The sequence below is a fragment of the Mycteria americana genome, chromosome 18 (assembly GCF_035582795.1).
Source record: "Mycteria americana isolate JAX WOST 10 ecotype Jacksonville Zoo and Gardens chromosome 18, USCA_MyAme_1.0, whole genome shotgun sequence".
In the NCBI taxonomy this organism is placed as follows: Eukaryota; Metazoa; Chordata; class Aves; order Ciconiiformes; family Ciconiidae; genus Mycteria; species Mycteria americana.
In genome coordinates this window covers 9,785,094-9,812,177 of record NC_134382.1, presented here as the reverse complement: position 1 = coordinate 9,812,177, position 27,084 = coordinate 9,785,094, and the positions used below count along the sequence as shown (strand labels likewise).

Here is a 27,084-nt window from a genome sequence, read left to right as displayed (position 1 = left end):
AAACACGGAGACGCATACACAGTATGCATGTAAGCCATAGGGCTGTCCCAGTAGTGGGAGAAACACTATCCACCATGAATTAAACCACTCAATACAGACAAAAATCATTATTATAATGAAAATGCTAGAAAAAGCATAGCTTACACCCAAAATGTATAACATTGACCAATTAAGCCTTTTACCTACTACCTTTTCTTTAACATAAAGCAGTAACATACTCTTTTTCTAAACTGAAAAAAGCAGCAAAATAGTAGAAATATTCCACATAGTTTCCTAGCTTCTGTTCATCTGTCACACTTTATATACTAGTACTATGAAATGGTCACTGGGGAAAAATCCAAAACAAAACAAAAACCATCTTTGATGCTGTACAAGTTATAAGCAAACAGAGGGAAATTGATTTTAATCAAGTGTGCATGAACCAAAGGGTAGTAAATTTATCCTCTGGAGTGACTGAGCAAACAAGCGTTGCTAGTCAAGCCAGAGCAAAGCTGATGGCTCTTACAAGCAATATTAGAGAAATCTCTCCTACAGCAATTCTTGTCCGTCACAACTGTAACATTTACAAAAATACCCTCCTTCATTTTGAAGACATTCGCCCCCTGACTGGGCAGCATGCTGCGTACCGTTATCACCAGCGTCTACACAGCTTCAATACCACTCAAGAATGCCTGAACTTTTGCCAAAGGATCCCATAAAAGTCAAAAGCATGCCATTCTTTTCACACATAAATAAAATACACGGGGAAATAAAATTCCCTACAGAAGAGAGGATCAGAGCTGGACTATCAGATGCAGTCAGATCCTTCCTCCGGACTGTAAAAGGCAAAGGTCTGCAAAGTAAGGGCTCCCCTGACTACCAGGGCCTCCAGAGGGTACTGGCATCTTTCGGAGATGCTTGCTTCAGGGTGCTGGGGTTCCCAGGGGAAAAGGCGACCTCTGTAGCGGCTGACTGGCTCTTCTGGAAGTGGCTTAAAAGTTTGGTCTGTGTTTCAGTTCGAACTTTATGAAGAGAGAGGAAATGGAAAGCTTCTTGCAAACACCTAGAATAGCCCTCTCTGAAGTCAAACTGAGAGCTTTTGTGGAAGGATCCTGCAGCTAGAGAAGGGAAGAGAAGAGGGAGGGGGAAGAAAGAATAGTTTAGAGCAGTTGTTCATGGCTAGAGATTCATAAAACTGTCACAGATTTGCAGTAAGCTAGAGACTGGAATGAAATTCAGTACTCACTCTTCATCTGCAGCTGGCTCTGCTGCTTCAGGTAGCTGACAGTCATCTCCAGGATGTCGGCTTTCTCCAGCTTGGAGTTGGGCTGGTGTCTCTGAAACTCCTTCTCCAGGAGCAGTTTCAGCTGCTCGATGCTGCTGTTAATCCGGTCACGGCGCATTTTCTCCACCACCGGCTTCCTCAGCTGTAAAAAGCAAGGAAAAGAGACCTATTATTAGAAGGATCTTCTCTCTGCCATTTCACAGGACTGTTTGTTGCCCGTCACTGTTCCTAAACAATGTGGACCAGTTTCGCAGCTGGTGTAAACTGCTATGAGGACAGCTGAGAGCGTGGCTCGAAGCTGCCTCGCTGTGCCTGGACTTACTTTGTTTTTCTCCTTTGGTGTCAGCAGGTTGTCAGGCTCCATGAAAACAGTGCTGGGAGCCATCTGTCCTGAGAAAGGAAGGACGGTCTCAGCGTGGAAGTCCAGGAGCAAGGTGTTGCTGGAAGCTGCCTCGGCCCGATATTTATGCTGTGCAACCTCAGTGAGAGTCTGTGGGTCTCCGGCTTGGTGGAGTTTCCCACACTCTACAGCCAATCAGGGAGATAGGCAGCACAATAGGAGAAGCATCTATTCTTGCATGCTCCATTGCCAGTGAATAGCCTGGGGATAATGACCTTCTCCCAGATGAGCAGGTGGGGAGTGTGCAGTACGTGAAAGGCTGGGATCAGAATTACGCGTCAGAAGCTGGGAAAGAGCTGGCCTTCAATGGGAAAAGGCTGCTGACTAATGCCGCAGATCAATAGCATTCCAGACGCAGCCTTGGGTTCACATGCGTGGAGGAAGGAGGAGGTCAGCTGCCCATGGCGGGAAATAAACTACTGCGGGCAGACTACTGCGTGGGGCTGCATCGCTCTCTGGGGAGGACACGCTTAGGCATGCACAAATGCACACGCACACACGAGCGTTTTCTGGCTTTCTGAGATAAAGAGCAGGATTTCTTGAAATCCACTCACCTTGTTTTCTCAGTAAGCCAGAGCCAGTTGTTCTCCCTCAGGTGACTGTGACACCAGTTTTGCCCATGTGAAGCAGAAAACAGCTTTTCCAGTTTGGCTTACTGCAAGTAACTACATTTAATTGTAAGTACACACAGTTATTGCAAACGTTTTCTGTTTTGATCTTTGTTCTCTTCCCTTGATATCGTATGCACCTCTTTAGAACGCTCCCAAGCCATGTCACAAGCACTTTATGTTTCTGTTTTCAAATACCTGCAACACAAATCCGCGAGGAGAAGGGTCTCGGACTGTTTTGGGATCAGTTCAGTCTCACATGCTGCTTTCTCACTTCCTCCCCAAAACGTGTTTTACTCTAATTATTTTCATTTAATCTATGCACAAAGGAAAACTGAGTGCAGAAGAAATTCACATAGCCCATAAAATTATTAGAAACCAAATTCCTGATTCCTCATTCTCCACTGGGACAGTTTCTATATTGAGATGCACAGTCTTTGCTCAATAGGTGCCTGCAGCTGGAAGAGTTAACGGTCTTGCTATCTGTAGCCTATAAACACACAGCCAGAGATTCAGGTTGGAAAACTTGAACCAGATCTGCCTCCATTTATCCTGCCTTCTGCCCGTGCAAGTACTGCTTGCTTTTATGAGCTCTAACCTCACACGGAGAGCTGAAGAAGGAAATGGCAGCAGAGTGTTTTCCGCATCCTCTGGACACGGTCCCTGGACTGTGTGGAGCGAGGCTGACAGCAATGGTGCCCTGTTATCCCACAAGAAGGGCAAAGCGGGCAGGCAGCAGCATTAACCACACATCTACAACCATGTGTTCTGGTCCCAGATATACTCCAAACGTGCTGCGTGACCTAATCAGTTCAACACGCTTCTCTGTGACCATCAGTATCTCCCTCTGTAAGATTCAATATAGGAATAATAATAATTAGATAAACTACTGTCAAGTAACATTAGGGCTTATGTTTGGGGATCTCTTACTGAAAAAGAAAGGGTAGTAAGTAAATACTGTTTGTCTTTACATTAATATGTGTGTATGTGTGTTGATGTATATTTTAATATATATGTGTGTGGTCACGCATGTCTTTTAATGTGAATACACATGCACACGGACACATTTCTCTCTCACTCTGCAACTCATTATTCATAAGACCAGGTAAGGCTTAAATGACCTCTTCCAGGATCTGCCTTTCCATCCCCATTGTACTGCTCTTGAATAGGCTCCCTTCTTTTCGTACAGAGCAGCAGCTGTTGAGCTCCGAGTCTTTTATGTCAAGTTGTGGGAAAGCTTTTGTGACACCATTTCACATGTTCTCCTCAAAGCTTGTGGATTATCTTTGAGCCCATGTAATGCCACCTCTGAAACCAATCTTTCGCTCCGTGCATCCCTCTTGGGGAGATTCTCTGAAACAGAAAGTCCTGAGTAGTAACTCATTTCTTGAGCTCATCAATCAAGTGCATGAAGAAGAAATGTGCCAATCCTGCGATCAGCAGGGTCCACTAGCAGTTTTGCTAGAGACAGTTTCTGCTTTCCAGATTAACTCACTAATAAGCGGCTATAAGAACAACAATAATTTCCCCTTCCAGCACAAGTCACATAAACAGGCACTCCAGTTTTAGTCCAACAAAGCTGTTTCAAGTGTCAGATGCCTTTCCTGCAATTACCCACAGTACACAACAAGAAACTAAGCCTAATTCTCAGGAATCGGTGCATTATTGCATTCCTGCATCATAGGACTTCTGTTTTGGGGGAGGACAAATTAACTTTCCATGATAAAACTGTAGTAGAGCAGATGTGTGACTTGAGTAACTTGGTCTGCCTTTGGCTTTCTTCTGTCACACTCACGGGCTCTGGCTGTTTCTGGGATTTGCCCAGTGGTTCCGAAGATGTGAGGAAGAGAGGCCAGAGCCCAGAGTGGCTGTTGCTGCCTGCCTGGGGCAGCTGGCTGCAGCCCCTCAGCCGATCCAGACCAGGCGGAATGCACTGCCACCCACGTGTCTGCCACTGCCGATTCCACCTGGGATCTCTACAGCAGGATTTTACACATGAACCTCTTATTTCTCCACTCAGCACCCAGGGGATTACGAAGTTAACTCCATGGGAACAGTCATGCTAGCCTGAACTACCTTACTCTCCTTGGTCTTGGTAGAAATGTTGCTTAATTCACTATTACAACATTTAGCTCAAGTTAAAAGAGAATGAAAACCTCTATCTCCTTTCTTGCTCCAAGAAAGTAACTTCCGTAGACCTTCCTGAAGGAATGAATTGTATGGGATAAAAATGCCTACTTGATTTTTTCCAGGATCCCAAACATCAAGTCCTGTTCCATGTCTGTTTACTGTGTGCACTTGAGATGTGATGGACCATTTTTCTCCTGCTGTTTAGTAATTACATGGTTAGGCATTGTCGCTGTAACCCCAGCCTGCAGACTTCCTGCCTTTAACTCTGCCACTGACTCAGTGTCAGAACTCAGGTCCCTTACAAAAAAAACATAGTCCAGCAAAGGCAGTATCAGCTTTCCTAGCAGGGATTCCAGAGCAGCTCCGCTGCCCCACATTTGGCCAGTCCAAAGCCAGAGGGAAAGGAGCAGGAGAGAGTTGTGCCAACACTTTGCCTGATTGCACTGCGGTAGTGGTTGTGCACTTGGCACAATCAAGGGGTCAGTGCTCAAAACTGCTTCTCCATTAGGATCCAAACTGACCTACAGCCTGCTACTGAGCAGGCTGAATGCTAAATAATCTTCTGTGGCCTTGAGAAATTCACTTAACTACAGAGGCTGGAGGCCCCACATATTTGGAACGTGTGTGGTAATAAAAATTGCAATATTCAATGTATTACTGTGAGGTGAATGTAGCAAAATCTTCCCCAGATGGTAAATCCACTGAGGTTCCTACTTCCTCACTCTGTGTCACACATGAATTTTAAAGCATCTAAAATAAAAACATATATTTAAAATAGCTTTTTATTTTCTCTTTGGTTTCACAGTCTGTGAGGGGAAAAAATAGCCAGTTACTGACCATCTTGGAAGAGTTACTCAAATTAGATACTCAGTAACCCAAAATACATGCTCTACTTCTGCTTTGGTTGGAAATCCTAAATAAAAGTGATTAAAAAAATTCCTCCCTATTATAAAGTTAGCAGAGTCAGTGGACTTTAAGGATAATGAATTCTGAATTACACACCTTCTACTGTGGTTCCAAACATACACAATATTGCATAGGAAACTTATTAGATCCCAAGATACTGGATCTGGATAACATTTGAAATACGGCATTAGCAATAGCCTTCCCCCAGAATCTCTGCCAGATGTTAGCGCTTTAGGAAGACTTTAGGAAGATGCTGCTGCTTTCCCAAGTCTTGAGAGATGCTCATTGCTCCCATTGCTTCTCTCCTGATACGTGCTGCCCAGATGGCCTTTTGGGAGCAGGGTTTCCCACTGAACACAATGCAGAGGCAAGCACCGTTGCTAATGTGGTTTGTAGTCAGGCACACTTCCTTTGTGACAGGAATGAATATAGTTAAGAAATGGTGTGGGAAACTCAGAGGTACGCAAACTTCCATAGCCTTATGTTAGTAAGTCATTTAGAAAGCTAAAACACTTGGGAGCAATGCTTCTGAACAGAGCACGGGAAAGACAGCAAAATGCAGGAGACTCAATTAGCGCTGAGTCCTACAGACCATCCTGAGGTGAAAAATAAAATGGGTCCAATCCTAAGGGCCCTACTTGGATCCTCACTGAAGTCAATAGAAACTTTGGACTCCAGGAAGGGTGAAGCGGGCTGCTAGATTTGGCCTGCAGCTTTTGTACCTCCAGAGCTATTTCCTGATCTCTGGTAAACTGGTGTAAATACAAATTACCTCTACACCTACAGTGGAATTTATCAAAATCCTAATCAGCAAAATTTGAGCCTGAATTTCCACCTGCCAAATACCAATACCAGAATCTGGTCTACTGTTTCCCATTTCTTTCATCCAAGCAGTACAGGATAGTTAGAAGTATTAATGAAGAGAAAAGCTTCCCCATAGTATCACTGGTATAAAATCTGATCTAATTTTCTTAAAAGCCAAGCCCAGCTCCTGTAGCTCTATATGGGTCATACAAAAGTATCATGATATCCTCATGGTCCATAGGAGTCACCTTTTTCCCTTAGCACTGTGCAGCAAAGAGGCGCAAAAATCCCATTGCAGAACTGCTGTGATGGCTGCCTGAACGGGACCTGCATTGGTTGTGTTTCAAAGCTGGGTATTTCCAAGTTTGCCCAAGGAAAGCACACCAACTGCCACGTGGAGCTAGGGAATCGGTGCCCTGCTGTACCATTACGGGTGATGTGCTGCAATGGTTGCCATCATATTTGGGCAGGCCAGCCTTTGATAAAAAGAATAGCAAGACAGAGGTACTGAGCAACCTGGGGTATGGGCAGTCTGACTGTCAAGTGACACCTGGTAGCAGAGTCTCTTGGTATCTGTCAGTGACTCCATGGACAGTCCTAGCAAAAAACCACATTATTCTTCCAGGCAAAGCTGAACTGAGGCAATGCCTCACCTCAGAGGTGCCACAGCAGAGGATTGCCAAGCTGGCAGGAAGAAATCGGTCCTGTATTTAAACCCCATATTTAAATTACAGCAAACAGCAATTCAGATTAACATGCCAGGGCAGTTAAGGATTGGAGGAGCTTCTGTATCTGTTTGCAACAGTTTGCATAAGCTTACGAGCAGCTTGACTAATATCAAGGGTTTGTGTCTCCTGGGACATATTAAACAAATCTGGGGAATTAAAGAGGCAAACAGAATATGTGGCTCAGAAGTCTTAGTGTGGGCCAAAACCACCTCTGCCACCTTCAGTGGGACAATTATTTTCTTTGGCCTTACTGGTGGGTGAGCAAGATTCTGCTCCTGCAGCTCCTTCCCTATCATTTCCTCCTAGCTCTTCCTTGCTTTGCTGCTTGGCAGTCCCCTGTTTGAGTCTGGCACAATTTTGGTTTGTCTGCATAGCTTCCTTCACTTTTTTCCTTTTACTCGGGGTTTATTTTCCCTTCATGAAGTTTTTATAATCTGATTTTTCGTTCTGTCACTCTTTTTCCCTCTGTCTGTCACAGGCAGATGTGGTTTGAGGACAGGAGTGTCTTACAGACCTGCAGACTGTGTGAGTTTGGAGTTCCTTCCAGTTTCCCACACTGCTCTCCTATTCACTGCATTCAGGCAGAGGATAAAGGAAGTGTGCCATGCTACAAGCTGAATTAGAAATGGTGTTTGACTTCCCTTTGTACTTCACAGAAACCTTGCTCTGGGTAGACCATCTGCATTGCACTCACTGTGGAGAAAACCATTGATCAAGGCCTGTCAGCCCAGCTGGGGGAACTTGGGAAAGTAATTCCTTGTGCCACTTCAGTTCTTTAGGGCTTAACATCTGGCTAGAGGGGGAGGCGACAGTTGATGGTTTAACAGTCTTGCTTTCTTTCAAGTTTGGGATGCTGTTTTGATCCCCGATAAGCCTTTCTGAAATCCTGATTTTAATAACATGGAAAGCATCCAGAAGACTAAGAATAATGCACTGGCTTTGCATTTTCAAAGTGCTTTACAAATACCAGCTAATGAATTCTCAGCAACCTCCTCTGTGAGATAAGGATGTATTATTAGCAATGTTTTACAAAGGAAGAAAAATGAGGCAGACAGGAGAAAACCAAAATTTCAATATTTCAAATAGCCTACTGGTTGCAGTGCTTCTGTTGCCAAGTGGCTATTTGAGACATCTGGTTTGCAAAGATGCTCAGCACCCAGTTTGTTTTAATTAGCTTTGGCATCTCTGAAAAGGAGCCAACTCCCTAGCTTGTGGGAGAATTTGGATTACCGGCCTGGACCACACTCGCAGTGACGCACCACCTAGATAAGCAGATGCAAAAGTTCTTCTTTGTACTTAAGTTCAGTAGTGGTTTTTGAAAATGTTATTTAGTACAATTTGTTCAAGCCCATGAAATGGCTGAAAAGGAAGATGCACTCAAATCCTTGATCAGGAAATACTTAATGATCTATTCAACAGAAATTAACTTGATCTCTCTAGAAAGTAAACTAAGTTTTAATTTGTTTATTCATGCTCCTGAAGACCTACCAAAACCTCAGTCTTAAGCTGCTGCCGTCCTTAGTCCTTGTGCAGATCTGTCTGTCAGCACCATCTGATTTTGATCAGCTGCATCCCAGCGGTTACGGTTATTCTGGGCTTGGAGCTCTTTGGAGGAGAGGATGCAGTGTGCCCTGAATTACATGAACTCTCTGAGTTTATAAGGGAATTTCAGGCCCTAGACACTTGGCCTGGATAAAACCAGTGACTTAGAAATGAGAAAGGAGCCATACTGCTTTAGTTAACAAGTCCAGTGCTACCTGCAGCTACAGTGCTGAGTGCTGATCATTGGTTGTACGCAAAAGGTGTCTGTGCAGTCTCCTGATGACAGCTCCTGGGGACTTCATGCCATATTCCCACTACCTAGTGCTGCAGATGACTGTAGAGCACGGTTTATGCTACCAGCTACACTGGAGATGTTCTGTGGGTCCTGGTCCTATTCTTAACCCTCTCTAGACTGTTTTCTTTAGAGTCTGGCTCTTTTTATTGCACTCTATTCCCCTGATCCTGACATCTGACAATGTGCCTTGCCCTGTGGTATGGTGATGAGGGCATCCAACTCTGCCTTGTATGCTTTGTGAGGACCAAGGTCTGTCAGTTCTTGCATATGCCCCTCTGCTAGTCCTTTGCCTGGCTCAGAACTAGGTTGTCTAGCTTTTGAAAAACATTCTTGCCTGTAAGGCAGGTGCCTGCTTTTATCAGACATGATCTCTTCATTCTGCTGCCAGCTGAACATGGCAAAGATGTTCCTCAGTCCTCCAAAATCCACCTGCCTGGCAGGGCAGGACCTGACACTGAGCCCTAAGACACTTTCACCAGACACATGTCCATTGTGCTCCGCAGCGTGGTGCCTGACAGCCACCAAGCATGAGAAAGTAGATTCTGGTAGGAACTTAGATCCCAAAACTCAGGCTGAGCTTAAGGGAAGGAGAGAAATTCACTGGGGCGTACGGGAGAATCAGCTTCAGGTTACAAACTTGCTCCCAAGGTAGAGAACAATCAAAAGAGGCTCAGGGGACACCAGGGAAGTCTGTGACTATTATCTCCCCTCTCCACTGCTGCCCTAGCTAGAGTTGAGTGATTAAATATCTGACACATGCAGATAGGATTAATTGCTGCTCTTATAAAGGGAGAGGTGACTGCCCTCCTATCTGGCATGAACACACCATTCCCATCTTGTCAATGACAGCAAGTGGTTGTTGGGGCCAGACCTCATGAACCACACTCCCAATTCTCAACCTGCTCCTCTGAAATATTCTCTCTGCTGGATACCTTCTTCTTGGCAAAATGCTTGGCAGCACTATTTGGTAAGTCTTGTGAAATTTATCATGAGACTCATAGTACTTATGGCCTTCAGTGAGACATCATGTCCAAGCCTCATGATTCTATAAAGAGAGGAAATTAATTATATCAATCCAAACAAAGTCCAAATGCTCAATAATCAAAAGGTAAGTTTAAAAAAATCCATCAAAATACTTTTAGGTTTATTAGAAACATCAAAATGTTTCTGTTAAATCCCTATGACTTTCAGCCCATTTCTTGAAGCCCAAATTTTGACATTTGAAAGGCTGGCAGCAATGCCAGATCCTCAGAGATGCTGAGCCCATTGTAAGAACTGAATACCACCATCTTCCAAAAAAACCACCTAAAACAATGAAGGAAGTGCATGAACTCAGCAGCTTCTGTGCTTGCTCCCTCCACTCCATTGTTAGTGACAGGCTGTTCTCCCTTGGCCAGAGCTCAGTAGGTGACTGACTGATGGGGTCTGCGTATTTCAGAGGACTTTTGGGGAGCGTGTGCTCCCACCGAAGTCAGCAGTATCTGGGGTGCTTTAGAGCAAAACTCAAAACCATCTGGTAAAATGTGTGAGGGAACTGCTGGGTCTCAGCCGTGTTGCTGAGATGGGGAACAGTTACGTTACTGAGATCATAACTAACTTAGCACTGACTGGCGTAACTGTAGAGCAAGGTATAGCTGAGTCCCCCGGTAAAAGCAGAAGGATAGGATATATTCTGTGGTTGGTTTATATGGGTTTTTGAAGGAGGAGGGTGGTAAACACATAACATGGTGGCTCCCGCAAAGCCTGCTCCCAGGGCAATGTGTTCCTTTGAGACATAATTGATTCCTGCCATCAGGCACCAGCCTGCTCTCCCCCAGGGTCAGCGCTTTCCCACATCCAACCCCATTATCCCACAGACCATGCCTTTTGTACAACACACTCCAGCTATTCATGTGCAAAGCAGCTGTAATCCCCAGACCTTTCAGAGTCAATATACCAGGAAATAATAAATCCCTCTTGTGCACTCTTGAATATGCTGAGAGGTGACTTGTGGGAATTTCAGCTGGGCAGAAAAATAATAAATTCTCCTTAATTTTTAATTATTTAGAATACTCACTGTAGAAAGACTATGTCATTGGTGCATGACTATTTCAGGGTCACCCACACAAGCAGCTATAGAAATTGCTTTTGCCTCTAACAACCCTGAAAATGCAGATCAAATTGTCTCATATGTTTCTTAATGATCAAAGTCCACTTTCCTTCACTTATGCACCTGGGAATGACAGTATATTAAGCATTCTGGATCTAAAGAAAAACTAATTAAAAAAGGTTAAACCTGTGAAGAATGTACTTTACAGTAATAAAAGACCCCTTTTTGCCAGGGTTCTAATGTCTAAAAGAGGCAAGATAATGCCATGCTAATGACATTTAATGGAATATTTTATACAATAGGTCTAATAACAACATAACCTTTTCCCCTGAAAGAGGTAGATTTGGTTGGTTCAGACAGCAGAAGCAGCCAATCCTGAATAGCAAGTTGGGCAGGATAATTCCTTTAGATATTGCCTCCCATGCCAAACAATTTTTTAAACTATTTACTGTGTAGAATGTAGTTCACTGAAACACCCTGAGCAGAACACGGTAGGCAGGGTTAGGTGCACCTGGGGGGCTGGGAGAAGGGATCTTCATCTGTGACACCAAAGTAAGCAGTGGCTCGTAAGTTAAAAACTGTCAAAGGATCATTAGGATTCAGGCAATACCCTGTCTTTTCAAACCTTATTCAAGAAACCACCACAGAGCGAGTCATAAGAGTATGAGGATGATGAAGGGATGTGGTAATACTGCAGGGATTTGTGGTGCTAAAATACAGGAATCTCAAACATTAGAACACATCCACCCAGCAATAGTAAGGTCTGATGTGGCACAACATACAGACCCAATAGTTTCATCAAGGATTCAAAGATAATAATTTCCACACAGGTGTGTCAGCACAGGTCTGCTTGGCACCCCGGTAGGTGTTCTCATTGCTACTGTCTTCCTCAGTGATACTGCCACTAGCACATTACCTGTGAAAGTGAAATCAGAGCTAGCTTCGTCCTATAAAGCCTTCCATTTTACCTGTGTAAATAAGCCTTTCCAGCAATGCTAATCGTGGGCTGGCCTGAGGAAGAGACAAAAGCCCACTTGAGATCAGATTGCACACAGGACAGATCCTGCAAGGCCCTGCTCTCCTGGCAGCCGTGATGACAAAGGGGTGTTCCATGGAAGTACCTCTGCCAGCCTCCTAACAGATGGGGAGAAAAGAAACTCCTCTGCAAGACAGTGAGAAGAGGCCACCCTTAGCACTTCCACTGCAGAGGAGCACTATGCCCAGAGACGCTCATTCTCCACTTTGTTCTCGCAGGTGTTCAGCAGTATCCCCGAGTGGTGCCAGAAAAGCACGAGGGCCACCACTTCAGCCCTCCTCCCACCTCCCTCAGTCCCTACCTCCCACCACAGACACGGGCTCAGCTCCTGATTCCGAGAGGGCTCTGTGAAAGAGTTTAGCAGCACCACTCCCATTTCGCAGAAGAGCAAAGTGAGGCATGGTGAAGCAAACCAGCAGCCCCCAGGACAGCCAGTGCTGCAGGTAAGCTCGGTATTCCTGCTGGCCACCCCTGTGTGTGAACCAGTGTCTCTGCCCCCTTGCCCCACGTTGCCCCTTTCTCCTGGTAAACACAGATCTCCGAGAAACCCCTGCCTCCATGGTGAAACATGCGCTTTTCAGCCTTACTCAGTGAAAAAGCCATGCGAGTTCATCGTGCCTTGACAGAAGTGCAGGCTCCACAAAGGAGTTATTAGCACCAGGCTGTGTGGGTTTGAATTTCTCTGCGTTTCCCATACTTTTCCCCTATTGATAACATTTCTTGTTGGGACAATAGAAGTGTGCCTTGCAACTACTCACGATATTAGTGACGGTGCTTGAGCCTGAATGATTTAAAGGGAAAGAATCCAACTCCCAAAAGACCATCTGGCTATCAGTTATAACACAGCAATAAAGGTCAGGGCTGCTTCTCAGGAGTTGGGAAAAAGATGGTTTTTGACACTGAAGAGTCTCTTCAACCAGCTTGGTACATGCCTACCTGTCAGCTCTTAGCTTCAAGGCCTGCCACCATTACTCCCGTGCTAGGAAAGGGATAACACAGGACACCGACTTTTGGAGGAAGGCCAGCCAAAGAATACAGGAAAAAGGGCAACACCTTATTATAGCTGGCAAAAGCTAGGGCATGGTCTCTGAGCTGTGTCTTATTTTGTATCATAATCCTTTGACTGCTTCAAAGTGTTCATGAGATGTCTTGTCTCCTGGCTTTCCCACAACGCAGGGAATAAAGGGCTCCAAGGACAACATCTGCCCTTCACAAAGAGCTAAGCCCATTCAGGCCCATACAATGAAAACCACGAAGCTGGCTATTTCAGTGACACCTCCCTCCTTCCTGTCAACTGCCCATTAAACTCAGGCTTCACTTCAGGATTTCCAAGTAAGAAATTGTCTTTGGCTTTCTTACCTCACTGCACACTTCCCTCCACCATTCCCATTTCCATATTCTCAGCCACGCTCCCGTGCACAGGCAAGGCACTGGGAGAAGACAAGCACCCCTCTGCCTCGGGCACTACAGGCTAGACCCTCAGATGGCAGGATGCAGCACAGCTTTTCTCAGGGAGGTCCTGGGTTATTTTCAGTGCTGCCTCAAGGACTGTATCCAGGCAGAGATTTTTCTCATAAGACAAAATCAGAACTGACCTAAAGCGTCTACACAACTTCATTCTTTTTCTTGCCTTTACCACAAAAGAAATAATGTTTGCTTAATTTCTATTGAAATTTTCATGCAAATACAAGCAAGCAGCACAATCCCCATTTTCCAGATAAGAAAATGGAGTGGGGATGACATGCTAAAGGTTACACAGGGAGGCAATTATGTGGTCTCTGAGATCTCACGTTCTGCAAACTGCAGCAGCTCCAGTCTGCAGTGGGGCAGTGTGGTGCTCCTTGGTCAGATGAGAACAGAGCGCACCACAAATCTCGGGCAAGAAGCAGAACTGACCTCCTTGCTGAGGTCCGAAGATGGGCCCTCAGCTAGCAAATCCCATTCACGACCTGCCTCTGATTTCCCAAGGCCTAGGGCTTCTGGGTTGAATCTGATGCTATTCTTTAGCCCAACTTAACCATCATTCTTGTAAATGTCTGTATGAAAGACAGAGTAGGAAAGGGAAAAGAAAGAGCTACAGGGGTGACTAAGCATGGGCCCAGTTCTGCTAGGAGGTGTGTGGCTGCCCTTAATGAAGGCAATGGGAACACTGGTGCACTGGGCTCACAGGCCTCGGTGTGTGAAGAGAGAAACAGAGGTTACCATTTCCATTTGCTTCCCATTCCCTATTTATTCACCCTGTCCATCCAACATCCCACCATCCTGACTGTAGATTCTCCACAGCATTTAGAAATGTCATGCAAACAAACCTGTCGTTTCACACTGATAACACTTTGGCTCACCCATCAAAAGCATAACGACTGTATGGACACACTCACACTGGCAAACGGCAGCTGGGAGGCTGGCTGTAAAGTGCCCTCCCTAGAAAGGGTAGAGAGATGTCCTTGGTGCTGTTGATTTTGACCCCAACAGTGCTCCCCTTCTTCTTCTTTTCCCGCCTTCCCCCAAAAGCGTGCCTCCTCCACGCCAGAAATGTGACTGGCACATGCAGAGACTCAGGAATGCAATTGATCCCAGACGACCAGCTGGAGGGTCAGTGTTTTCCCAGATCCCCGGGCAGCCCTGAAGAGCCACGCTGCACACTCCACCAGTCAGCGTGGGCAGAAGGTTATTCTCTCCAGGGCATTTGCAATCAATGTACCATGCGCTAATAGATGCTTCCTCTATTGTTCAGCTGTGTGCCTGGATTGGCTGAATGGCTGTGGGAAACACCAGCAATCCCCAGACTCACATATCTGCTGAAGCTCCCTGATGTATAAATAGAGGCAGTCAGTAACTGTCAAAGCATAGTCTTACGCTCAGCACAGCAGCCTGACGTGGGGGTCTGTGCCCAGGACTGAGAGCACTAAGAATGGCTCCCAGTAACACTCTCATGATCCACATGGAGGAGAAACTGCTGCTAAAAGAAAAGAATAAAGTAAGTAGAGTTCTTGACAGGATTGGAAAGGCTTGTCTGCGCTCTGTGCAATGGACTGCCTCTATCAAATAAATACTACATGGGGAAAAATGAGGTAAGGAGGGAGAAAGTGGTCTGGGGGAAAGCAAATAGGTTAAAGAGAGATAAAGGAGACTATATAGATTTTTAAAAATGAAATGGAGGTGGGAACAGGTAGGCAGCATCGCAAAGCTCTCCTCCCAAAAGAAAGCGTCTTTGAACATATGTGTATCAATGCATCAGAAGGGGAAATTAGCTCAGATCTCAGAAAATCCTTAACGATCTACTCCACCTCTCTTACAGCTGAGGAAGCCGGTGGTGGAGAAAATGCGCCGTGACCGGATTAACAGCAGCATTGAGCAGCTGAAAATGCTCCTGGAGAAGGAGTTTCAGAGACACCAGCCCAACTCCAAGCTGGAGAAAGCCGACATCCTGGAAGTGGCTGTCAGCTACCTGAAGCAGCAGAGCCAGCTGCAGGACCAAAGTGAGTGCAGAGCATGTATTGCACACCACTTAAAATCTACTCCCACAGGCCTTTGCCCTCCCGTATAGCCCTGGCCCCTGAAGCACGCAGGGGCTATAACACACCAGGTCTAGTCACATGAGCAAGGCTCGTGGACTCAGGGTCTTGAAAGAAACTTATTGCATGAATCACCACCCTCCCATGTTTTGGTCATGATCTTAACCCCCTGCATTTGCTTCTTTCTTTCTTTTCTAGCATTGATTCACAAGAATCTCGAGCAGGACTTTAACAGTGGATACCTGCGGTGCCTCAAGGAAGCTATGCATTTTCTGTCCTACTATGAACCCAAGAAGGAAACTCAGGTGCAGCTAATCAAGCATTTCTGCAAAGCTCAGATGGGTGCAGATGTCACATACTCTCCTGCTCTGCGTAGTCCACCTGTGTCACCCTGTCTGTTTGCCAGAAAGCAACCTGCCCAGAAGACTGTGGCTGCTGCTTCTACTATCTGGAGACCCTGGTAGACCTGCTGAACTTTGCTTTATTCCTATGTTTTGCTACAAAAACTAGAGGGACCTGTGATTTAATAGTTCCTCTTTAAAGTAGGAAACATTGCTTTCCAAAGGTGGGAGGGGGGCAGTTATTGTTTTTCTGTCACAAGAAATGTGGGTCGCTGAGTAGTTTCCCTTCATAGTGAAGGAATGTGTTTGTATCTTGCAGCAAATTTGCTGCTTTTATTGGTGGTTCCTAGCCAAAGAGAGGACCAAGTTCTGCGGTGATTTAGAGAGCCAAATGCTGTTCAGTTTCCATCACACTTTTGCTTGGCAAGGCTGTTGAGCCTGTGGCTGTCAGTGGAAATCTTTCTGCTAACTCCCTGGGTCACAGGTTCAAGTCCTCCATTGTCTCTAGATGATGTATTGACCTTCCTGAAGAAGGAGCACTTTGAAGAATGTATTTTGTATCATAAAGAGAGTATTGAGCCTTTACCTTCGGAGTGAAAGTTGTTACTAAGAAATGCTGATTCTTCTGAAGTTCCTATGCTATTTTTAGTATACCTTCTTACAGAAAGTTATGCTGATAAGAGAGAGCTCTAGGGAAAATTCTTTTAATGTCAGTATGTGCTCCTCTCAGTTGAGGGATAATTGATGCCTTTTGTAAAGGAAATGCCTGTGATATACCTGAAGGAAAAGGGAGGGGAAGGGAGGCAATAAGTACTTTATAATCATTCACTGAACATGCTAAAGAGCTTAAAAAGCTTTTATAAAGTTGTGATGTATTCATCCTGTGTGATGTTCAACTTTGGTGTCTTTACTGTACAATACAATAAAAATGGGTTTAGTCATTAATCCTTTGGTTTGAAATGATTAAAATGGCTAATACTCCTGTCTTGCATGTATACTCCTGCAGTGGGGAAGCTATCAGGAGATGTCATATTTCTGAGCCCTTCATTCCAGTACATAGTTTGTATTTGTGAAATTCATTTAGCAGAACAGGATTTCAGATCCTGCAAAGAAGCAACCTCTGGAAAAGTTATCAAAAATTAAAATGGAGGTGAAATTGAAGTGAGATACTGAGAGGTGTAGACCCAGATACCTGACAGCAACCTATTCAGACTTCAGCAAATCACTAATTTCACAGCCAGTTTGTTTCCCCCATTCCCCATTAATTTACCCACCAACCTGACTTCAGTCTTACACTTTCTGTCTATGTAGGAGGTAGCGACATGCAAAACTCCTAATAACTTCCAAAGAGTTTGGTACCTGACTCTGCTTAGGGATCTTACCCTCCTCTTTGAAACTACCCGCAACAGGGTGAACTTGGTTTTGTTGTCTTTTAATTTTAGTGCCTTCTGATACCTAAACACAAATTGTGTTAGGCAATACCAGAATTGCTTTCTTTACTGAAGTGAAATCTGCCCGTAAAATGGCTAAAAGTATACATCATTTGATAGCAAACAGAGATTGAAAAAGCATTTCTTCTCCTAAATTATTTCCCCATACTGTTCTTTTCTTAAAACATTTTATTTTCTTTCTCTGATGTCCACCTAAGGGTCCAAAACATGCCATGAATAGGGCCTGTGCCTCAGAGTTGAGAAACTGCCACACTCCCCCAGGCTTTCAAGGTTTTTTCTATCCAGCCTGCTGTAGAGATGGTCTCTCTGCCAAGTATCTTTTAGATGATCCTCCCTTAATTTTTTCACCTCACCTCAATTCAGAAAACAAATGTAGCATACCCTCTTACACAGAGATATACAACAGCCTGCCTAGCTGGCTTGCACCAGCTGGGTGACCCAAAGCAAGCAGCCTGGGCTTCCCGTGAGTTGCAGAGAGAGGCACTGTAGCATCCATGCGCAGTCTCAGCTCGAGCCCTGTTAGACTCTTCTGCAACTCTCCATGTACAGGCCACGCAATTCCTGTCTCCTGAGGATTAAGTCAGCTGCACTCTGGTGATGCAAGGAAGATTAGCACCTGTAGCAAAGGATGTGCTTGTCCTTCTCCCACACAGCTACACAAAGAGGGAATCGATGAGGTGAACAAGCAAAAAGGGATTCAGAAGGTATTTGGGGAAGCAGGAAGAAAAGCACAAGAAGGGGATCCTAAAGCCACCCTAGAGCACCTTAAATACCAACAATCTCTCCAAAACACAGCACTTTCCCCAATAACATTCACTCACTTTTCCTTAGAAGAGTTCCCATTCATTGCCCGGGCGGACTATTCACCTTTTATTTGCCCTTTTCTTCAAAGTAAAATAAATCTGCACAAATAATCCGTTCACAAAACTATTATCTAACCACAGTAACACATTGATTTGGATATATGACAGGGAAACCTCTCATTCTTCCAGAGTAACAGCATGAAACACCATTGCTCAACAATTTCAACTCTCCTCAGATTCCCTGGGAGAGATGCCCTTGAAAAACTTTGTTTCTAGCATATGCTTTTTTCCTTAAGCAAAAGGAAACCTAGAATATCTGATCTTGTCAAATGGCTGCTTAGTTAAGCGCTAAGCAAACTCAGATCTGCAAAGGTGACAAGATCAAATGGCATTCAAACACTGCTAGCTGTACCTGGCCAGTCTTCACTTGATTTGTGATTAAACCCTTTGTTATACGGATGGAAAGGACCAAAAAGCCAGCTAGCCAGGTCAAGAACATATTGTTCTACCTCATTACAGTTGCATGGATCATTTTGGTTATTATTTTACCCTGAATGCATGAGCTGGTTGAGTGCTCTTCATCTGTCTGCCAATGCAACACAAGGTGGGGTTTTGGTACAGTTCTGCAATTCATCAGGGGCTGATACCAATGCTGCAGATAGATTTGTTCTTCCTAATGAACTACTGAATAATTCAGAAGAGATATTTCTAGATTTTGTGGTTGCTTAGCGATCTTGAAAAAGTCACTTCACCTTACTGTGCTCAACTTGTCTTTGTCAATTAGTACAAGCTTCTGAATCCCAGCAAATTCAAGCTGTTCATCCATGCCTGTGCATTTTTAAATAAAGCCTAATTAAGGCAGTTTGCAGATAGGAAGCTTGGGGGAGTTCAGGCTCAGTCAAAATGCAATGTGCCCCAAAGCACACCACAACCTCACTATGCACCACAGGGACTGGGAATAGAGTCACACATGGCACGGAGAAGTCTGCTGCTATTACGTGGATGGGTATCTTCTGCAGCTAATATGTTATCACCCAAGTAAACCACGTTGTGAACGTCACAGTTGGCAGCATCACTGCAGTTTGTTTAAAACTGACAGAATAAATGGAAAAGAGAAAAGAAAACCCAAGAAGAGCTGCACAAACTGAAGACTGTTGGATTTGAACCCAGTCCCTCTAGTTCTAGGCTAACACAGGAACAGACCGTAGAAATGACAACTGCGCAAAACTCATGTGAGATCACAGTCAGGCTTCTCAGCCCAGAACTCCTGCCACCCATATTGGCATAAATCTGGAGAGACACGGCTACTGTCATTCAAACCACAAGGTCTGATTCTCGTTTACACTGAGGCCGTATTACATTACTGGCTATAGTGGGGGAGCCGATCATGCTCAGCAGTTAGTGTACATGAGATTCAGACCTACTGTTTGCAGAGTGGTGTAAGGGAGAGAAACAGTAAGTGCCTCCCTTCTGGGCAGGGGAAAAAACCAAACCCCACCAGAAAGCCTCCATTTGCTCCAGGGAGTCAGATCCCTGGCTGGTGCAAGTGCACTGCTTCTGTTTTTCGCCAGCCAAAGACTTGCCCCTCTGGGCTTTAGTTTACCAATTACTTGAGAGTTAAAAGCCAGACCTCTGGTTTCACCAGTCTTAGCACAGCAAAGGTTATGTTTACAATTTATTAATTATTATCACTTATAATAATTGAACGCAAAGCTTCTTATTGCTCCTCTGTCCCCTGGGGTGACTCTCCCCTGCTCCAACACATTCCCACCCTTAGGGAAGATATTGTTTATTATGCTGATCCCACAGCCCAGGAATACTCTCCTGACAAAGCCCCTATTAACCTCAGAGTGTGGGCCTGAGTTTCTCAGAGTTTCCCACACTTTCTTCCCTATTTATGACATTCAAAGGGACCACAAAGGAAGCGTGCCTCACAACAGCCCACATTAGTGACGCTTTTTGGCTCTGCATTGTGAAGACCAGCAATTCCTGTCCCGATAGACCATCTGGAGAGCTATTTTCCCAAGGAGCACATTGATCGATCAGTATTATGCGAGAGCCCTTTTAAAACTTGGGAACGTTATGCTCTTTGACACTAAATAGGTGTCTCGAGAGGGGTTGTCAGAAAGATTTTAAACCATTTAAGGAAGGCACAGAAAACATAAAAATCGTAATTATTTCTTTAAAAACACCATCAATAGAATTTGTGAGACAGGCTGACATGAATGTAGGAAATGGTCTAAAATAAAAATGCTCTAAAAGGGATATAGAAAGGAAAGCTTTAAGCCATCAAGTTGTGTGCCATAAGTGCAGCCCCAGACGTACAGGAGCACTACTTTTTAGACCTGCATAACACAGACAATGAAATTCTGGTTTCCTGTACTCTTCTCTGATAGTCCACCTTCCTCCAGACCTGTTGCTACATTGCAATATACTGGGTTGCTCTCCATGGAAAGCTAAGTATCAGATGGGCTAAGAGAGCTGCAGTTGGTATTACAAGTAGTAGCAGCTTTTGTGAAAACAGCGTGTGGAGTTAAGTCTGCACCTGGGCTGAAATCACCACCTACAAACCAGAAGCAGGAAGCTCCATGGCCCAGTACCAATTTCCTAGGCTAGCGGTCCTCCAGCTGTTTTGATTGATGGACTGTAATGAACGCAAGCCTACCGATGATAGTCTTGGGGTTGGTTAATTAACCTTTCCTGGATCCTCTGTGGTTGTTCCTCAACTCAAAGCAATCTATGGCGCACAGATTGCACACCATAGCTCAGGGTCAAATGGTGAGCATCTGCAGCTGGAGACAACTGACATGGTGGTTCTTGCCTTAGGAAAAGCTAGGACTCCTGCCTGACATGCAAGGTCTTAAGTACAGACATTGACAATTGTTTGCAGATTTCTGTTTCCCCTTACACTCTTCAGTATCTATACCAAGCAGGAGTGGAGACACCTCCCTGTTTTCACGTGTGATTTTGAAGCCTGCATCTTCATGATGCAACTCATGACTGTGATGTAATTTAGAGAGGAACAAGGCCGCTAAGAGAGCAAGCCTCTTTGTCCACAGCATAGCTGTCATCTCTCAAGAGCGGCTCCAGATTTCACACCACCCTCCAAAGAAGGGAATTATTGTGTCACATTTAGTCAACTCCACGTGTTTGGCAATTTGGGTGATTTGTTTCTTTTAATCCTTCATTCCAAAAACAGAGAAACCCCTGCTTCTGAGCCTCAGACAATCAATCTTTCATTCTGGCTCTGCAGTGACAGTCAGAGAGAGGCACAAACTCCTCCCACAGAAATGAAGGCAGTGACAAGGATTTGGATCACAAACATGTTTCAGTGGGACAGACTATTGCACTAACAGCTGAATTTTAAAAGAGCCCAAACCGAGCAAACTAGTTACAGACTTTTAACAAAGAGCAACTGGACTGCCTACAGCACCGGAATTTTTTTTCCTTACTGAAATCCTTGCAGAAAGTGCATACTGCATGCAGTTCCATAATGAATATATTCTAGGGACAGCCTTAATCTAGACAATTTGTTATTCGGAAGCATCAGTTGGGAAATATTGTTGCCATTAAGTTTTCAGACCTTAATAATCAAACCAGGGAGTGGGGGGGAGATATTCGGTTCTCTTTTCTCCATCAACAGTATACAGAGGGAAGGTGAAGCAGGCAAGGGGGGAACTAAAGATTTGCTATCTTCTCAGCTGACAGAGAGAGGGGGAGAGAAGCTGGGAGTTTGTGAGCCCAGAGAGCTGTTGTTTTGTGTGCTCGCTGCAAGGCAGCATGCCTGGTTCACCATTCACATCAGATGGTGCGAGTCCACAGTTCCGAGGATTTCCCACATTGCCCCATTCACAGTGTTAAACTGTCAACAAAAGAAGTGTGCCTCTGTGGGTCCCGAGAAGAAAGCTAACGCCTGCTGCACCATCTGCCCAGCACTTAAAGGAAGGGATAATGCTTTAATCAGTGGGAGTTGGTTTAGCCCTTTGGAGTCCAGGGGCATTGTGCTGGGGATAGGATGGCATTATTTAAAACCACTCATTTCATATTTCCAGAACTGCAAATTGGGTCAAAGCTTCCCTCCCATCTCACTGTGCCCGCTGCTGCTGCAAACATATTCCTTCCCATACGGTGCGTGGCAGGACCTGCTGTCCATTCCATCTCATGTGACCCCCGAGAGAGATGCACAAAGCCCTGTGCTTGACTTCAAGCTCCGATAATGGCACAAGTACATGCAGCCGGGGCACTCCCTGGCTGCAAGTAATACTGCCGATTAGAAGCTGACAAAATAATTCAGGGAACTGATTTTGAATAGGACTCATACTCCCTGTTCAATTATAGGTTTTTGACAACCATCAACAAGTAAAATTGTTACACCCTAAGTGATCCATCTAAGTGTAAAATGTCTTCGGGCTGGAAAGGGAGGAGGGGAGAATGGCTGACCTATGAAAATCACTGCCATGAGAAGCCAGGAAGTTAAAAGGGGCTTTGTAAGCTTCAGGTTAATAACTAGTTACAGGATCATCCTTTGGAGGATCATATCCTTTTATGCAACAACCCTATGTGTGCTGGAACACGTTGCTATCTACGTACCCACAGACACAGGTTTTGGCCCTGGCTTATTGAGAGGGAAGCTGAGGGCAGGTGAAACAGAGTGACTGCAGTTGACAGTGAAATGAAAGGTTTCCTTTCTGGTTTTGAAAGGCAGACACAGGAAACAGGTAGGGTTTTCATGAATATTGTTGTAGTAAGAAACAGGTATTCAAAAACTAACATCCCCAACCTGCTAGCCTGTTAGCGACAATCCAGGTTTACTCCCTGTTCTAGCCTCTGACCATGGAACATGCGTTAAGGAAAAAAAATTATGCCCGTGTACGACTCCCTTAAACATACTCCATGTACTCCATGTACTACAGCTGAAACAGATGTATCATAAAGCATAACTGGGAATTTGTCAATATGAGGCCTCATATACCTGACTGACAGATCTTAAATGTGACTAGCTTTGTATTACCTTGTGCTTGTGGGGGGGCAGTAGACCTGAGTAGGCAACCTACAATAGCCTGAAAAAAATGTCTCAAAAAGGCGGCTTTAATCCTGGATTCTATCTGGTCCTTTCCACTTCGTTACCTGTGTTCATCGCAATACATGTGGCACATACACTGAGAAAGCCCAAGACAGAACAGAGTCACAGGATATCCTAGCACCTGTATTTACATTCTGCAAGTGGGATAATACAAGCAAAGTAATAGACAAGAATTGACTTTTCACTGCATCTCAGTTGTCTGTAAAGGGAAAATACATTTAGGTGCTTTACGTGGAGACTCGGGACCAAGGGAACAGTGAGGCATTTGCAAAGTGGCATGAAATTAAATAGGACATGTTTGGGAAAGGCATCATAATCATTACATGTCACGGGCTGCCATAGGAAAACCCAAATTACCCAAACAAAAGCAAGGAAGAGCTCTGAATATAACTTATAGAGGGTCTTTAAGTATTTAAACAATGGAGAGGAAAATATTTCAAGCTAACTGCTTAGTACAAATTGTTTTCAAGGTTCTTCCCTCAATTTTAGTCTTTAGTTGCCCAAAAATTATCTGGTACTGTATTCATCTAAGCATGGTTTAATGTCAATGAAAGGGTTTAGTCCCTCTAATTCTGCATCTTTTCCTTTTCAACCTCTCTTTTGGTCATGGGCACAGAGCATTATCTCTTCCTGGGATCAGTCTTCTGCGCTTAATTTCACCACAGCCTGGGAAAAGGCAGCACATTGAGATGTTGACATTCCCAACATCAGGCAGAAGTTTGATTATAATGACGGCAAACGCTTTCCCACGTTCTTACCCCAGCGCCATAATGCCAAGCCCTATTGTGTCACACGCTCCCCAGTCCACCTGCTCCTTTGGGAGCAGGGTATTATCCCCAGGCAATTCACAGTCAATTTGCCATGCTGTAATAGATGCTTTCTCTATTGTCCCAGGGCACGCATGGATTGGCTATCGACTGTGGGAAACTCAAAGTCGCTTAGGACCCATACATTTGTATGCAGCCACTGCGTATAAATAGAGGAACTCCCAGCTCCCTTCTCCACCTGCTAACCAGCAAGCTCTGAGCTGAAACCAGCACTGGGGATAATGGCACCCAGTGCTCTCTCCCTGGAAATCCTAACACCCAAAGAGAAAAACAGAGTAAGTATCTGCTGTCCCTGTGACCATGAGGGCGAAGAGCTGAGAAGGGCCGAATCCCTTTAGCAGCAGGTTATATAGAGATGGGAAGGGGAAAGTCTCACTGCTAACTGTCCTCTTCCTGTTTTGTGTTACAGCTCAGGAAACCCATTGTAGAAAAACTGCGTCGCGATCGGATTAACAGCAGCATTGAGCAGCTGAAACTGCTCCTGGAGAAGGAGTTTCAGAGATACCAGCCCAACTCCAAGCTGGAGAAAGCCGACATCCTGGAGATGACTGTCAGCTACCTGAAATACAGCCGAGGTGAGTACATCCCCCGATCATGCTTGCTGCCCTTACTTTTAGGCAAAACTCCAGCCTGAGTCTCCCTGTGTAACACTTCTCTTCTGCCTCTGCAGCTTTTGCAGCATCTGCCAAAAGCCTACAGCAGGATTATTGCGAAGGGTATGCCTGGTGCCTCAAAGAAGCTCTGCAATTCCTGTCTCTCCATTCAGCAAACACAGAAACCCGGATGAAGCTGATCTGCCATTTCCAGAGGTCACAAGCACTGCCTAAGGACTCTGGTTCTTCTTCTGCACCCGCTTCCACCCACCAGCCCCCTGCAAAACAAGCAGCACTGAAACCCTCCTGCAGCCTCTGGAGGCCTTGGTAGCCCAAGAGTACGCTTACGTGTTTCCTGGACATTTACTCGTATTCCAGAGGAGATTGTGACTTGCTATACAAGTCCCCCCACTCCTCTCATGAGTAGGGAAGAATGTTTTCCTTTTACAGAGCATTACTATGCTTGGACGTCTGCTTCCCTTCTTCCAGAAGGACTGAAACGATCCCACCACGTGGAGAGAAAGTTATTCTAAAAGAATGTGAGATGTAATCCTCCTGCTAGGATGACTGAGAGGAGTCGTTCAGAGAGGAACACCGACTGTTCTTAACCTTAGTGAGGTTGTATGCGTACATCTGTTGAGAAAGCAGTAACTTCTAAGATGTTCAGGCTAGCATTTTCAAAAGTGTCCGTTCAGCAGGAGCCCTTTCCTCTGACCTGCCCCACTTGAGACTCCCAAGTGTCCCAAGCTATCCACTCCTGTACTGCCTGGCTGTGGCCATAGCCCTGGGGGCCCAAGGTTGTCTCAAAGCACAGCGGCTAGTCTAACTGGACACATTTGAAAACCTAGCTTTCCTATGGGTGCCATAATGGGTTCTATAATATTTGTAGACTGTACTGAGCATGCTCTGAAAATGGTTAAACCATAACTCAAACTATGTAGAGGAAATTCCTCAGAATGTCTTGCTCACAAAATCAGAGTAGTGTTTGTGAGGTTCAGGATATGTATGCCTTTTATAAAGGCAAAAGCTCATTTTTATATCCTTATAGGAAAGAAAGTTACGGCTGCGTTGTCGATTTTACAAGAAATATTTATCGAAGTCTTTCATGAAAAGCAGGTGTATAAATTATATTTACTCTTTGGTACCCTACCACCAGGGGAGAATGTGAATTCACTACTGTCCTTAGAGGATGCTATGACATGTTATGTGTGAGCTGCACCAATTGTATAACCTGTGCCAGAAATTATCTTGACCTTCAGGAGTTGCAGAAACTTTTTAACAGTACAAAAATAAATAAAGATCTAGTTAATAAATCCAGCAAGTTATTCTTTCTTGAGTAGTTCACATAGCTGATTTCCCTGTGGTCCCTGGGGTTAAAGGGCATGAGACAAAGATTTCAGTAAAAGCAAAGATATTCAGAATTGGTATTTAATTGCCTCACCATTTTTGTGTCCATTTAGAACCCTTGCAATGCTGTTTTCCATAACAGAGAATGCGTAGCTCCAAAATATCAAACCCTAGCTCTCTCAACGCGAGACAAAAATAGAGACATGCCTAACAAACAAATTCTTTAGAAATTTAGACCCAAGAGACTTGTCAAGAAAGGTCACAGCAAGGGTGAAGTCAGGAAGATTTATGCCTGACTCCCAAACATGGAAAATACTTTCACTGAATAGATAAAGTTTGCCAAGGTGCTTCACGTTACATTTCATGTTCTTGTGGCATGTATCCGAGTCACAAAACTGTCTGAAACGCAGGGAATTGAAATCTAGTTTTTTGTCTGAAGGGGAAACACGTATAGCTGCTCAATACGTGTGTGTACACATATGTGTACATGAGGCACGAGTCAACAGTGTTGACTCGTGCCTCATATATACACGGGCATATATATGCCTCATATATACACAAGCATACATACATATACACAACCATACATACATATACACAAGCATACATACATATACACAAGGGCAACACTGTAAAAGCACTGTAAAAGCAGTGTTGCCCTTCCTAGTTGCGTGAATAAAAGAAAGACTATCGGGATCACAGACTTTAAAGTCTCTGGTGGGGCATGACGCTGACCAGGCCTTAGAGCACTGAAACGGTTCTCTGCTGCCTCTGTCAGCTCTGACTGACTTTGGCGACGTCCTCCCGCCCTCCGGCTCTCATCTCCCCACCTGCGAACTGCTGGCGGACTTACCGCCCCGGCGCCGCAGTCCGGGGGGACCCGGCCCCGCTCCCCTCGCTCGGAAGCCCCACCCGCGTTCGCGCCGTGCCGTGGCACTCGCCCCCCGCCGCCGCCGGCGGGCCCCGCGCGTGCGAGCGGGAGAGGCGGCGGCCTTCGCGCGCGCCCGCCAGCGCGCTCCCCGCAGGCGCGTGCCCGCACCCGCCCGGCGGCAGCCGCCGCCAGCTCCCGCCTCATTCGCATAATCTATGCGCCAGCCGTGTTAGTATGTAGATGTATGCGCATACATTTGCATGCCGATGAGGCCAGGCGAGGAGTGGGTCGCGTTCAAAATGGCGGAGCGGGGCGGGCGAGGTAGCGGCGGTCACGGCAGTTTGGACAAGAGCATCACCCTCCCGCCCGACGAAATCTTTCGCAACCTGGAGAACGCCAAGCGCTTCGCCATAGACATCGGTAACCGGGCGGGAGCCGCGGGGAGGAGGGG

General features: G+C 45.2%; 4 protein-coding genes across 9 annotated transcripts in view; 3 read left to right on the top strand and 1 right to left on the bottom strand.

Moving 5' to 3' along the window:
• Positions 1-27,020, bottom strand: LOC142418694 (transcription factor HES-5-like). Of its 2 annotated transcripts, XM_075520882.1 has the most exons (5): positions 26,888-27,020; positions 2,219-2,329; positions 1,587-1,654; positions 1,226-1,406; positions 1-1,097 (listed from the first exon to the last, which is right to left on the bottom strand). In XM_075520882.1, exons 3-5 carry the CDS (start codon positions 1,647-1,649, stop codon positions 856-858), a joined length of 486 nt encoding a protein of 161 aa, XP_075376997.1. In that variant the 5' UTR covers positions 1,650-1,654; positions 2,219-2,329; positions 26,888-27,020; the 3' UTR covers positions 1-855. The 2 variants fall into 2 exon arrangements, with proteins under 2 accessions (XP_075376997.1, XP_075376996.1); XM_075520881.1 differs by lacking the exon at positions 26,888-27,020 and having other exon boundaries at positions 2,219-5,170.
• On the top strand, positions 14,699-15,816 carry LOC142418695 (transcription factor HES-5-like). Its single transcript, XM_075520883.1, has 3 exons — positions 14,699-14,779; positions 15,101-15,281; positions 15,516-15,816. Exons 1-3 carry the CDS (start codon positions 14,714-14,716, stop codon positions 15,779-15,781), a joined length of 513 nt encoding a protein of 170 aa, XP_075376998.1. The 5' UTR covers positions 14,699-14,713; the 3' UTR covers positions 15,782-15,816.
• On the top strand, positions 24,044-24,746 carry HES5 (hes family bHLH transcription factor 5). The gene is made up of 3 exons (XM_075520494.1): positions 24,044-24,097; positions 24,232-24,397; positions 24,493-24,746. Exons 1-3 carry the CDS (start codon positions 24,044-24,046, stop codon positions 24,744-24,746), a joined length of 474 nt encoding a protein of 157 aa, XP_075376609.1.
• PANK4 (pantothenate kinase 4 (inactive)) overlaps positions 26,895-27,084 on the top strand; it is a 34,547-nt gene continuing 34,357 nt past the window's right edge. For 4 of the 5 annotated variants that reach the window (XR_012778371.1, XM_075520877.1, XM_075520876.1 and 1 more), the window contains exon 1: positions 26,895-27,053. Coding sequence is in view for 3 of the 5 variants with exons in the window: in XM_075520877.1 (XP_075376992.1) it covers positions 26,900-27,053 (154 nt within the window). In the remaining 2 variants the exon portion in view is untranslated. The remainder of the gene's footprint in view (positions 27,054-27,084) is intronic. The other variant, XM_075520878.1, reaches the window with a different exon arrangement.

What these genes read in the sequence shown, in the direction of transcription:
- HES5 (XM_075520494.1), top strand. Translation starts at nt 24,044, where the DNA reads ATGGCACCCAGTGCTCTCTCCCTGGAAATCCTAACACCCAAAGAGAAA. An exon ending in CACCCAAAGAGAAAAACAGA is followed by an intron (nt 24,098 to 24,231) that starts GTAAGTATCTGC and finishes TTTGTGTTACAG; the next exon opens with CTCAGGAAACCCATTGTAGA. An exon ending in CTACCTGAAATACAGCCGAG is followed by an intron (nt 24,398 to 24,492) that starts GTGAGTACATCC and finishes CTGCCTCTGCAG; the next exon opens with CTTTTGCAGCATCTGCCAAA.
- LOC142418694 (XM_075520882.1), bottom strand. Translation starts at nt 1,649, where the DNA reads ATGGCTCCCAGCACTGTTTTCATGGAGCCTGACAACCTGCTGACACCA. An exon ending in CACCAAAGGAGAAAAACAAA is followed by an intron (nt 1,407 to 1,586) that starts GTAAGTCCAGGC and finishes TGCTTTTTACAG; the next exon opens with CTGAGGAAGCCGGTGGTGGA. An exon ending in GAGCCAGCTGCAGATGAAGA is followed by an intron (nt 1,098 to 1,225) that starts GTGAGTACTGAA and finishes TCCCTTCTCTAG; the next exon opens with CTGCAGGATCCTTCCACAAA.
- LOC142418695 (XM_075520883.1), top strand. Translation starts at nt 14,714, where the DNA reads ATGGCTCCCAGTAACACTCTCATGATCCACATGGAGGAGAAACTGCTG. An exon ending in TGCTAAAAGAAAAGAATAAA is followed by an intron (nt 14,780 to 15,100) that starts GTAAGTAGAGTT and finishes CCTCTCTTACAG; the next exon opens with CTGAGGAAGCCGGTGGTGGA. An exon ending in GAGCCAGCTGCAGGACCAAA is followed by an intron (nt 15,282 to 15,515) that starts GTGAGTGCAGAG and finishes TTTCTTTTCTAG; the next exon opens with CATTGATTCACAAGAATCTC.